The 13,634-nt window shown below is 37.8% G+C and overlaps 2 protein-coding genes across 2 annotated transcripts; one reads left to right on the top strand and one right to left on the bottom strand.

Annotated features, from left to right (window-relative positions):
- Positions 1-4,498: 4,498 nt before the first annotated feature.
- Positions 4,499-7,549, bottom strand: LOC117636749 (abasic site processing protein YoqW). The gene is made up of 8 exons (XM_034371405.1): positions 7,360-7,549; positions 7,037-7,193; positions 6,803-6,888; positions 6,544-6,656; positions 6,264-6,329; positions 5,831-5,940; positions 5,653-5,718; positions 4,499-5,033 (listed from the first exon to the last, which is right to left on the bottom strand). The coding sequence occupies exons 1-8, from the start codon at positions 7,452-7,454 to the stop codon at positions 4,629-4,631; spliced, it is 1,098 nt and encodes a 365-aa protein (XP_034227296.1). The 5' UTR covers positions 7,455-7,549; the 3' UTR covers positions 4,499-4,628.
- A 3,279-nt stretch (positions 7,550-10,828) lies between these two features.
- On the top strand, positions 10,829-13,396 carry LOC117636748. The gene is made up of 5 exons (XM_034371404.1): positions 10,829-11,170; positions 11,292-11,452; positions 11,626-11,656; positions 12,269-12,368; positions 12,921-13,396. Exons 1-5 carry the CDS (start codon positions 10,859-10,861, stop codon positions 13,028-13,030), a joined length of 714 nt encoding a protein of 237 aa, XP_034227295.1. The 5' UTR covers positions 10,829-10,858; the 3' UTR covers positions 13,031-13,396.
- Positions 13,397-13,634: the final 238 nt, after the last annotated feature.

The raw sequence follows: 13,634 nt of genomic DNA, 5'->3' as shown, positions 1-13,634 counted from the left end.
GGATATCAAAACCATTAAGATGAGACTTTTGGAAAAGTACACTTGCTACAGGCATAATTGGCAGGTCACCAGCAGCAGGCCAGCAAGCAATACTAATGGAAATAGTTCTCACAATTTTTCAATTGCTAACACAGGATTGTGATCTAGTGGACTCGGCGGAGAAGATACGACAGGTAAAAGAGAAGAGAACAAGAAAATCCAGAAAAAAAGACCATGACACAAAGCAACTATCATATGTATGAGCATAACACTTTAAAAAACAAAACAAAATACCAACCAGAGGGTCAGCAGAGCATATGCATATGTTAAAAGTTTTAAGTAGCAGATTATTCATTTCCATAACAACCAATACTCAAAATGTAAGTAACCGCAAATGACGAGAGGGGACCATACATGAATGATTTGACAGACATACTTTCTAGTTTCTAGCCATCTATCTTGGTGAAGAGATGCATCAAATGAAAAACCATGGGTGAAAACCAGTGAACTCACTATAGGACTGTTCAAATGAAAGGAAATACACTCTTGCTTTTTCCATATTAGAGAAGCTATTTTACCGAAAATTCAATCTGGTGAAGTGACAAAATGTGTTCCAGCAAATACCTTCCCATGCACATCTGTTCTGCTCTTATCAGAATGTCTGCTAGATACTCCATCTGTAAAATAAGGAAGGCTTCACCGTGTCTGAATATATATCGTCATGATTAAGCACGACTAAGGAACAACCCTGCGATAAGAAAAGGTACATGAGATGAATAACTGAAAAAAAAAGGAGTGTAGTCTGAAAACCGGAGAAAAGGAGTGTATTTTCCAAAGACAAAAGGGTACCTTTGCAAGAAGGGTTCATGAATGAAAAGTTATATAGTGGAATGAATAGCGTATCTGTGAATTTTAAACGTAATATTTGAGGTAAAGAGGTAGAAGAACAAGCAATGAGTTGGTTCCTGTGTTCTGACAAATCAAGCAAAAATGCGAAGAAGAAGAAGAAGCCAGAAGATCAGATCCCATCAATTTCAGGTATCTCCGTGAATATTTGCCGGACATAATTTGGAACACTTCCAAACTCTCAATCTAGAGTTTTTATCATTGACATGTTTAAATGTATCACTTAACAAACGACTCCTTCATCAACCTCCACACATTGGGAACTTGCATATTGGGCCTTGAGCTGAGCAATACAGTCTGCTTGACAATCAGCCTCGTTACAGGTAGACGCATCAGGAGAAGGGGCTGGGCTTGGAGTGAAAATGTGCGCACAGCCTCGACACCAAAGTGTTGGTTTGGAGCCAACAATGTCATAAGCACCAAAGCAAGCACCAATGTCAAACGCACTGGAAGAAGAAAAAAAACACACAAAAGTTTATTGAGAGACTGTGTCTTGATGGGTTTTGGTTGATGTGTGCATGGACGGTAATGTAAAGGGTATAAATTATAGGATTTGATGGATGCTTATTATGGAAAGGTATCTGTTTGGTGGATTCAAATCTGAAAGTACCAAAATGTCTACCTTAGCTGTGTACTAAAAATATTGGTAACTATTCTTTAGGATTTCGATGCATCCATGCCCCACACGTGATTCTAATACGATGTATTAAATTCATTCAAATTACATTATGAAAGTAGAGGGAAATTGTACTATGCCTATAATTACATTTCAAAAGCCTCGTCAAGCATGGTCTAGAAACTTGATTAGTTAGGCTAGATGCTAGCTAGACAGCTTATGAGCCGATGATTTGGATGTAAAGTGCTAGATTGTTAGAAGAATCCCAAATTCAATATGCTACATGACTGCCCGCTTCAGTGTTAGAAGAATCCCAGTTCAGATTGTAATCTTGTGCAATTTCCTTCAACCCTAAGCCTGGCCTCTCCAGAGGGAACACTCTAAGCTGAAATTGAGCGGCAAATAAACAATATTGACATACAAGTCTGCAGAAATGGATTACCTCTGCATTTTTTTAAATTTTAATGCTTTAGGAACACACAAACATCACTGTAATGAATAAACTACTCATGCAACTATCTACATGCATCAGTTCCAGTACTTAATCAAATCAAGTAGACAAAATTCACCAAGATTATACACAAAAAGACACATATATATATTTATTTATTTATTTCACCAATGTAGAGGAAGATTACTTAGACTATTTAGTATTGACAGTCCCGATCTCTTGGACCACAGGGGTCCAAGAGATTTGTGGTCATCCACCGTTGGATGTTAATCTAATGATTCAAAAAAGTTTCTTAAATGGAGTGCAAGAGTGAGTGAACCGTTGAATTGTGGAAACTTTGACGATCTAATGTCAATCGGAAGACAGGGTATTGCCGCGCGGCTATACTATTTAAATATTAGCATCTCTGAATCTTATGAGTTTGACGATCCCATGCGCGGCTATACTTTGACGATCCCATGCGATACATTTAGGATAATATCTTTTGCGTTTTCATAAAGACGAGATCTCTCAAATCTTTGTTTGTTTTTAATAAGAATTGGATGCATGAAATGAATCTCTTCCTATCTTTCCACTTTTCTCTGAATGTATAATATCTGCTATCCTTGATGCATATATCTCCTGATTATCCTCTAATAATTCTTTTCTTCTAAGTTTTAAATACGATGCCGCATAAACAATAAACCTGCACAATGCCAAGAATGAAGATGTAAGGGCAAAATTGCAGGCCTGAAATGAAATCTGCCGAAGATAACTAGTTGGTCTCAATTGCAGGCCTGAAATCGTCATTTCTTGTCCTTCAATACATATTCTTGTTATGAAATTGTAGCACGTTATATTATTGTATTCGATAACATTTGGTAAACATTTTATATCTTGGAATTCTGTTGAACAAAAAATAGAGCAACGGGGAAACGGGTGAATACATGTCCATGACACGGAAGATTTATCACTTCAAGTTTAAATATTTGGACACGATAAGTTAGTGGGTCGAATTTGTATTTAGGATAATTTTATACTGCAAGAAACTAACAGGACAAATTACCAAATCTATATGCAAGCCCCACTCTCCTCTCTCAGCTCGAAATTAAGGTGTTGGTAGACTATGATCAGGCGCATGCAGCATAAAACTAATGAAAGCTACCGCCTGTTGTAATCCAATCATGTCCCTATATTTTAAATGGTTTTTCTTTCTTAACCAAATCATGGCGTGTTTTTTTCACCAAAAAAATAATCATGGTTTTTTTTTTCAAAATCTGTCATGTATAGAAATCCAAGCTACCGCCAATTTACCAACATTGTTCTTGATAAAAAGCTTCAAGACTTCATTTTTTAAAAAAAATTCAAGAGAATCGAACGCAAAATATATCCTAATTCTAACTTATTATCCGACCCGTCATGCTAACACCAAAGAGTTAAAGCTAAGTTTTCATGTCACACTTCAAAGCAGAGAGGAGCTAAAGTGTAGCATCTTCTATTTCAATAATCAAGTTAGTAAAGTTGCTTTTGAAAATTCAAAAACTGAGTTGTAACTTGTAGAGGGCAAGATTTGTGTGCAATAATGTTCTGTAAAAAGATGTTTAATCACTCGAGAGTTCTATGGACATTTCAAACTTTCGATCCCATCTGCACACAGTAACAAAGTCTCACCTACAAGTTCTTTTAAACTGATTGTCTTTTGAACATAAAGAAAAGTGTTCTTCTAATCATGCCTCCCACAACCCCTAACTATATAATAGAATATATAAAAAATCATCCCTAGGGTACCACTTTATTCCACTCTAGCATCAGGCCATAAAAAAATCATGATTGTGATAATTGCTGCCATTATCACTATCATCATCAACACCAACAGTTCATCTTTAACACACTCTATATAAGTAATTAGGAGTGAGCATCACAAAACACTTAGCATAAATATATAATCACAACAGTAGGGGATGTTGAGGAGAGGTAGTATTGCCATATGTTTATCAAATTCCACCATGTTGGTTGGCTGGTGCCGGCCACGGAGGCGGCTGAGAAGGCGGAGAGGGAGCACGATTTGGCTAGGAAATAAGCGCCGCGGGTTCGGCCTAGGGTCACGGCCGGCGCTACAATGGGGGGCCATGGTCAGCCCTATAAGGATGCTGAAGAAGATGTTCATGGAGATGGTACCTAATGAAAGGTGGATAGAAGCTTACAATTGGTCTCTGCCATTTTTACGTCCTCAAATATTTCCTCTTTGTTAGTTGCTGCTAACTGCAACTTCTTTTTCGCTTGTTTTTCATTTCTTCCTATTGAAATCTGTAAGGAGCGGCCAGCAACAGATTTCTTTGTTTATAATGAGTTACCATCAAAGAAAATCAAATCTTGGAAGTTGAATATTTGTGATATTGCCCAAGCTTTAAAATTGAAAACAGGCTTTGATATTTACTGAAAATCTGACAAAGATCCTAAATCTTGGATTTCAGTAAAATCAGATATTCGGATACACTACATATACAGATGGGATAGCTATACTGCCTAGCCACAAAAAAGGGGAGGAGGAGGGGGGGAATCTGGCATACTACAAGACCGTAGATTGATTGCAAAACAGAAAACTTCATCTCTGTCTTCGTACGAATCAAAATTATCAACCTGTGTCCATATAAACGTGGCGTGTACTAAGGAAATCTGAAGTTCTAGCAAACAAAACTAGCTTTTTCCGAAGTACGAAAATAGGGTAGGTTGCTTGTCAAGAGAACTCTTCGGATTAACCTTCTTCTTTGCTGGGCTAGCAGATATCTCACTAGTTTCATAAGCAACTGGCTTAGAGTCAGCCGAAAACTCTTCATAGTCTCGCTTTGTTTGGCCCTTAGATACACCCTCTTGAGATAATGTAGAGACACTACACTTTGAATCATTCTCACATTTTTCTGTAGAGGCTGGTTGTTCTGTTTTCTCTTTGCCTTCAGGTTCTTCCTTCACGCTTTTTGGCAAATCATTCTTCACAGATGAGTCGTAAAAACTAGTGTCCTTTGGGTTTAATTCTTCTTTTTTGGTTCCTTTCGACATGAAAAACTTTGTGATTGAATTATTCCCCTCTGTCTTCAGCTGTATCTGCAGAAAAATAATACAATCAGTAACTAGCTGTATTGTAATCTTTAGTGAGCAATCATGAACTTGACATATTTTTACCCGCCCAACCCCACCCTAGCTAAAGAAGGGAAATCCCAAATCCTCCGAAAACTAAAGTAAACAGAATTTGGTCCTACATATCTAAAGTGACAATCAAGACACATTACCAACCCATAAAAACTGGATATAATTAACAAAAAGTTACTCCATAGAAAGCATCATTTTGTTAATTGTATGGACCACTAAACCACACAACACATGATGAGAGGGGAAACAAGTAAAAAAATGCCAGTCTCTAACAAGTTGTTACAACTTGGGTGGGGAATGTTACAGCAGGATTCCGTTGTTAGGAAAGTTTTCCATGAGACCACCTAGACACCTTTAACTTGTCACTTCCATAAAGTTTCCATCTCAAATGGAACACTAACTAATGGAAGAAACAAAAGTGTAAGAATCATTTCCTCTGATTCAAAGTTGCCAGTCAATATTTCTCAGTTTACCCCGACATAGAGATCTTGGTGAAGATTATTGGGTTTAAATCCCTCCTATTGTCCAAATGATAAGCATCATAAATGTAAAAGAAACCACAAAACTGTCACACCTCATTGATGCACTCTGGTCCATCAAAAGACACCTTGCCCATTGCTTGTGTCACCGGGTACCATACCTGGTGATTAAAAATTTTAGCATCCAATAAATGTACTTTGAATGTTTCATACTCATCAATACTAAATAGTAAATGTTACGCCTCTCATTTGTAAAGTTCAACAACCACTTACCAAATCTGGACCTTCATATGGTTTAAGTAATGAATCAAAATTGGAAGTTGAAGAACCACTTAGCCACGAGTCGGTAGATCCCTTGTCACGCAAAATAACAGGCATCCTGTCTGTAATGATAAATTAATACTACACAACTTTGGCAAAGAGTGCCACTACAGGAACGCACAAATTAACTAGTTGGAGCAAAGGATTCCACTTAGCACTCTTAACAAGTTTGCGGGGCCAAAGAAATGTAACTACAAAAGTACAAATTATCAGATAAACTGATAGAAAAGAAACTATAGATCAATAAAGTAATGCATAAATTATCAGATAAACTATAGAAAAGAAACTATAGATCAATAAAGTAATGCATAACCTATAGCAGTATCCAGACATATTACAGTATTAGAAAAGATATTATAGATAAATAAAACTGAGCAGGACTCACCATGCAGCCACCCTAGAGCTGAAGATGAAGACGTTGTAATGATAGTGAAGGTGTAAAGTTTCTCGCCTACAGGGTAACATACAGTGGATATATCATTGCCTAGATATAAACAAACTTCATTTCAACACATATTGATGAACAAATTTCAGATAAAATTAATTTTAATGAAATTTAATATCACCTAGACCAAAACAAATACAAACATAACAGCAAAACAAATTAACAGAAGTTTTGGTGGTGGGGAGGGGAGTTTACTAACAAAATGTTTGTCACTATCTACCTTCAGAGTTCTCCCAAGAATCATAAAGAGCAGCAAACAGAAGCGGTCGGCCGTCATTAAAGTGGACGTAGTAAGGCTGCTTTTTAGAACCATCTTTTTTCCATTCATAAAATCTGGCCAATGCCAAATAAATAAATTTTATAAATAAAAAAAAAAAAAAACTTCAAGCATTGAATAGAAAGAATGAAAAGGAAAGATTCACAGAGTCCAACACGACAAAAATTGAAAAGATGTCAATCATTGATAGCACAAAACATACCCTTCAACTGCAATGAGGCAGCGGTTTTTAGGAATTAGACGTCGAAAAGAAGCCTTTTCGCAAATGGACTCAGACCTAGCATTAAACTGCAATTTTTTTTTTTCAAACACGAATCACATCTCAACGCAATCCAAGCTTACTTATATGGAAAATCAAGATTGAAATTTTAAGAAAGACAACAAATTTAAACTACCATCACTGGAAAGCATCAACCACAAATGTAACTGCTATTACCATCTTATAGTGATCGGGCTTCTCGGTTTTCTTGGTGAAACTAGGGATCAGCCCCCATTTCATACAGTGAACAACAACGCCGTCGCCGTCTCCTCCGTCTTCTCTACGAACAACAGGCAAATTCGACCCCGGCGACGCATTGAACAGCGGGCGAAACCTTAGCACATACCAAAAAACTCGTTCCAATTAGTAAGATTAAGCAATCAAACAGACCATAACACGCAAGGAAATCTGTTTGGTTGCTAGGAAAGTAGGAGAAAAGTAAAGTTCGAATTAGAAATTAATAAAGGAAAAAAATTGGAGGAGTTTTGAGTTTTGCTCACCGGTCCATGTTAACAGTACGGACGGGGCCATGGCTGCGGTGGCAAGCCCTAGGGATGTCGTCGGCTCTGAGAGTACAGCGAACCCTCCCACACATTTTCTCCAAGAAACTGAACCAGGGCGGGAAGCGAGTGTTCTGTGCGCGGTGACTTTTTCTCTGTACCGCACTATAGCTATTAGCCTACTGCTGGAGTGACTGGTGATCGTTGGATATCAACTGAGTTCGAGATTCGAGTTCCTCCCATACCCTTGCAGTTTTCGCGGTTTCCAAATCTTTGATGCTCTGATTTAGACACGTGTAATGGATCGCTACGACTTTCGAAACATTAGTAGTTGGGCAGGGATGGGTTACTGTCTCTTCCAGCCCAATTGGGTCTGCCCAATCCAATTTAGAGGTTTGGGCACGACTTTTACCAAGCCCGGTCTAATTCATGGTAAACTAAAAAATTTCGGCCCAAATTGGGTAAAAGTAAACCAAATTAGGCAATTTAGTTCAATTTCCTCCTCTTTTAATAGCGCTTACATAGAAAAAAAATTAAAATATTTGTAACCAAAACAAACTAAACTACAACTTACAACTTGGAGACCGACTTCATTAGAAAAATTGCATTTCATACTTCATAATACCATTATAATTTTAAAACTAAAATTTCTTAACTCATCTAAAATTCATTAACATCTTTGACATGAAGTTTTCTCGATATAATTTTAACGCGTAGTATGAAGTGGCATTTGATTTTGATATATGCTAGAGATGTAAAGTATGATTAGTTTGAGAGTCATTCTAGATAAATCAATCAAACCAAAATTTGTGGAGATTAGTTTCGACTCTTTTTCTTTAAGTTTAAATATAAATCGAACGAAAAAAAAATTCAGAATTCAAATCTTAACATCCGTATAGTGTGTGTGAGTTCAATATATTATCAATCATCTTAATAAGAAAGGTCCTAAAAAAAATTCAATTAAATTGGACCGTAATTATAAAAAGTTATCGATAATAAAAACTGAAAAACTGATTTTGTCGGACTGGGTTGCCCTCGAAATAGTAGCACTGGCACTGTAACACAACTCAGCACCAAAGCCGCGAACTGTGCTACCCAAATGCTCACCCTCACAAAACGACTCAAGAACTCACCTTCATGCTTCCAATCCGCCGTCAACCAAATATGGTGGGTCCGGACTGGGTCCGGCCCCTGGCTATGAGAAAGTCGGAGGAGAAGTCCGAGTGGTAGATAGTCGACGTAGAAATCCACGAGATCGGTGATCACGTGCCTCCACATGAGCGATTCGTCATTCCCAGAGATAACATCCCCAACAAGCGTCGAAAGCAGCTCAGAGAATAGTTCATGCGCCACACTCGCCTTGTTCTCAACGAAACGGTCAGTTCAGAATCAATATAGCCTTTCTTTAAAAAAAAAAAAAAACAAAAGAAATAGTATGGCCGCGCGGATATATCCCTTTACAAATATTTTAAAGAAACAGTATAGCCATGCGGCTGTACTCGGATTTTCTATTTTTTTTAAAAAGGAATAGTATAATTGGGCGGCTTTAGTCGATTTTTCAAGAAATAGTATAGCCGGCGGCTATACTCGGTTTTTCCTAATTTTTTTAAAAGGAATAGTATAGCCGGACGGCTATACGCATTTTTTAAATTGTTTTTAGAAATAGTATAGCCAATCGGCTATACTCCATTTTGCTAATTTTTTAATAGTATTACCGCACGGCTATACTCGGCTTTGATTTAATATAGCCGCTCGGTTGTACTAGGTCTTTCCTAATTTACAGCCGTCCCCATGCCATTTTAACTATGAAATTAACCCAAGTTAACTCAAACACAATACAAAAACAAAAGTGTGAATTTGAGATCAAGCCGAAGTAGTAAGAGAAAAAGTATGATTACCAAAAATGAGAATAGAGACCCAGGAATAGCCAATCATTTGCATACCTCACGTAGAATAGAAATCATAGCTATGTTTGTTTTGCTAGCTCCTGTTGGGGCACAACAAACCTGCAAGTAAATGGAAATCACATTCAAGCATATCATATCGCACTTTCACTGCAATGGTTTGGTATTCACATAATCAACATAATCAATAGCTTACTAGTATATTTTTTCATTAGTGTAATAAATAGTATGAAATATGCCGTTCTGAATACGGTTCAGAGAATTATGTCCACGAAAAGCAGCTTGTGCGAATTCATCTAACTCCGTTATCTCAATCTCGCAGCATAAGACAGTAAACAGAAATTGCAGTAACAGAAATAGAGGTCAGTAGGTGATAAAAGAAATGGCAAGCAAGGATAATCCTATTTGTTTAACCACCAACAAATGCTTGGCTATGCTCTTTATCAAATTTAAGTAAGAATATTGAGAACCAGGAAATAAAACTAAAATGATAAACATGACGTAGAATGATGGAACTACAAACGGGTACCCGGTTTTCATTTGTGCTGTTGGTGTTGGTGTTGGGGGCTATACTTGGTTTTTTCCAAACTCAAATCACATCTCAACGCAATCCAGGCTTACTTATATGGAAAATAAAGATTGAAACTGCCATCACTGGAAAGCATCAACCGCAAATGTGACTGCGATTACCATCTTATAGTGATCGGGCTTCTCAGTTTTCTTGGTGAATCTGATCAACCCCAATTTCATACAATGAACAACAAGCCGCCGCCGTCTGCTACGTCTTCTCTACGAACAACAGGGAAATTCGACCTCGGCGACGCGTTGAACAGGGGGCGAAACCTAAGCGCATACCAAAAAATTCGTTCCAATCAGTAAGATTAAGCAATCAAACAGACCATAACACGCAAGGAAATCTGTTTGGTTGCTAGGAAAGTAGGAGAAAAGTAAAGTTCGAATTAGAAATTAATAAAGGAAAAAATTAGGAGGAGTTTTGAGCTTTGCTCACCGGTCCATGTTAACTGTACGGACGGGGCCATGGCTAAGGTGGCAACCCCTAGGGATGTCGTCGGCTCTGAGATTACAGCGAGCCCTCCCACACATTTTCTCCAAGAACCTGAACGGCCAGTTCATAATCATATAGCCGTTCGGCTATATTCGGTTTTTGAAATCTTTTATAAAGAAATAGTATCACCGAAAGGTTATACTCGGTTTATTAATGTTTTAAAGAAATAGTATAGCCGGTCCCGACCGGCTATACTAGGTTTTTTCGATTTTTTAAAGAAATAGCAAATACATGGTTTTTTTATAAAAATTTTTAAAAAAGAAATAGTATAGCCGCCCGGCCATACTCGGTTTTGAAAATTTTTCTATTTAAAAAAAAGAAGAAATAGTATAGCCGCGCGGCTATACCCGGTTTATATATTAGCCGCTCAGCTATACGCGCTTTTTCCTATTTTTTAACATGGGATAGTATAGCCGCGCGGCTATAAGTGGGTTTTTTTCTTCTAATGTTTTTGTTTTGTCAAACCCGGTTTCGCTCAGATTACTAGTACACAGTACTCGGCACCAAAGCCAAGAACTGTGCTTCCCTAATGCTCTCCCTCGCAAAACGACTCAAGAACTCACCTTCATGCGTCCAGGCCGCCGTCGACCAAATCCGGTGCGTCCGGACCGAGTCGGGCCCGTCCCGGCGCCGGCAAAGGCAAAAGTCTCCGGCCCTGGCTATGAGGAAGTCGGAGGAGAAGTCCGAGTGGTGGATAGTCGACGGCGAAATCCACGAGATCGGCGATCACGTGCCTCCACGTGAGCGGTTCGTCATTCCCAGAGATAACATCCCCAACAAGCGTCGAAAGCAGCTCAGAGAACAGTTCATGCGCCGCACTCGCCTTGTTCTCAAGGAAACGGTCAGTTCAGAATCAGATTAGAGCTTTCAGTTCTTTTTTTTCTCTTTCCCAAATTGTGTGGTTTGGAAATTGGGTTGTTTGTTGTTTTTGTAAATATTGTTTTACTCTTTTGCATTGAAAGGAACATGAGCCTTGGTGCAAAAGGTACATGGAACTCTATCAGGAGCTTCGAGAAAATTGGGAGAGACTGTATTGGGACGATGGTTACTCCAAAAAAATTGCCATGGACCATGCGAATTACGAATCTGCTGAAGATGATGACCATGATTTCTCTCCGTACAGGTGTTTCTGCTTGACTAATTTCTGGGATTGTTTTCAGTATTTCAAGAATTAATATGAAAGAAGAGAAGTTAATTGAAAATCCCAACTGATTTATTTGTGTAAAATCTCACTTTCCATTGTGTTGTATTATGACATCCAGGCCCTGATTTTACTTTGTTTTGCTTGTGTTTCAGGAGCAAGCGGTCCCATAGCGAGCCATTCAAGGTACGAATTTGATACAATCAGTTTTGGAACTGAGAGATAGATGATATAGCTCTGAAGATAGTTAAATAAATACATGGGTTCTCTGTGCACCTACACCTGAATAATTACACGTTAGGAATAATAAGTAGGCAGCCCCACATTTCACATAGTTTTTCATTATCAGCAGAGTTCTTTACATTCATATAACCTGCAATCCTGAACCTAATATATTGTTTGTATTATCTTCAAAAGTTTCTTCTTTGTGTTGTTGTGAATGTGATTGTTTCTCTCTGTCTGCATGCTGTAAATGAAGCCATTCCAAGCAAACTTTGTAACCAAAGTAAATAGGATTTTGTCATCGAATAGCCAGTTCAATTCATTTCATCAGTCACCTAGTTGCCTGTTAACGTTTGTACTTCATAATGTCATGGTTCTCTAGATTCCTTGCCATGCTCTTGATTATTGATGTGACACCATGATTTGTTTTTGGTGTAAGATACCCTGTAGTCATGGTACTACTTACTATACAAGAGGGTTGCTTGTGATATCTCTTGCTTTAGATCTATTTGAGTACTTTGGTCCTTTGGTTATTAATGTGTGACTCTCCACTCAACTGACTTGATTTTGTTGCAGGACAATGGTTTCGGAAACAGGCAAGGCGATACCTGGGAAAAGGTCAACCAGATTCGAGATAAGTTTGAGTATGACAGAGAAAGGAGAATGAGAGAGAAAGGTCAGTTTAACGTAGTTTGACAAGTTTTGTGTTGTGAACTTTTGCTTTTGTGATTTGGTTTTCAGATTAAAGTTGGCATGTTGTACTACAGTAGTTGAAGAATGTTCTTTTACAGATTCTCTATCAATATCTTTGATTGTAGATTGAGCACGGTTGGATTCTTTGGTATTCATTAGTTGGATTCTCCAGGTCTATACTCAAGTCTTTTTTAGATTGCTATTTTTGAAAGGGCTATAGAACTTCAAAAATTATGTTGATTGACAATTTAGTGTGCTAAGAATTCCAGATTTTGACTATTGATCCATTCTACATATTGTAGCCACTAGAGAGCTGACAATTCACATTTCTATTTCTTGCAATTTGAGAAAAATGGTCACATGAACATACAATTTGCAAACTGTGTAAAAGGATGATGTATTTCAAATTGACATTTAAATATGCCCTAGATATGCTAATCTTCTTTTTCCTCATTTCCTTTTCTGTTCAATAATTTCAGTTGGAAAATTGTCTAAAGTGTGCAGTTCTCATTAGTTTCATGTATTTGAGTTGCAGCATTTGCACCCATGTCTGGAGAACGTGCTTCTTCTAACTTCCATGATATGAACTCCCGGAGACAGCCATTTGACACCCACAGATACTTCCCAGATAATGAAAGAGAGTGAAGAACTGCAAATGGGGTCTATGCACTTGTATATGTATCACGACTCACGAGAGGCTCAGAATGGTGCTCCATTTCCATATTTCATCTCTTCCTCAACTGTCACTGTGACACTTCTGACATCTATCCTACTGCTGAAACCAGGCAGCTTAATCGTGTAACCGTTGGCATATTTGAATTGACTGATATTGTGCTTCCAAAATGCATAGGAATTTTGTGATTTTGAGCAAAATATCAGGAGAATCGAAGGGGTTTAGGCTAGAGAACCATGAGTGTTGCTTGACGTTGTCATATGATATGCAACAATATACATGGGACTGTTATAAACGTTTTAACAATATCTTTTGATGATGCTATTGTTTGTTTTGTAGCCATATGATTTTTTTGTATGATCGTTTTTTTAAAAATTGGAAATAGTATATTTTAAGTGAGAACAGCAATTTTAATTCACAAATTTGCATAATTAAGATTGATTTGATCATATAATTACGAAGTTTGTAAATCGTCTTTAGCTGCCCAGCAGTTCAGACTTTCATGTCAATTGAAAACGAAGCGAAAAGGACAAGTTTGTCCACAACGTACAACTAACTGAAGCACGTAGTACTCAT

This window comes from Prunus dulcis, chromosome 8 (genome assembly GCF_902201215.1).
Source record: "Prunus dulcis chromosome 8, ALMONDv2, whole genome shotgun sequence".
In the NCBI taxonomy this organism is placed as follows: Eukaryota; Viridiplantae; Streptophyta; class Magnoliopsida; order Rosales; family Rosaceae; genus Prunus; species Prunus dulcis.
The sequence above is the reverse complement of the archived record's forward strand: the minus strand, read 5'-3'. Positions and strand labels throughout refer to the sequence as shown.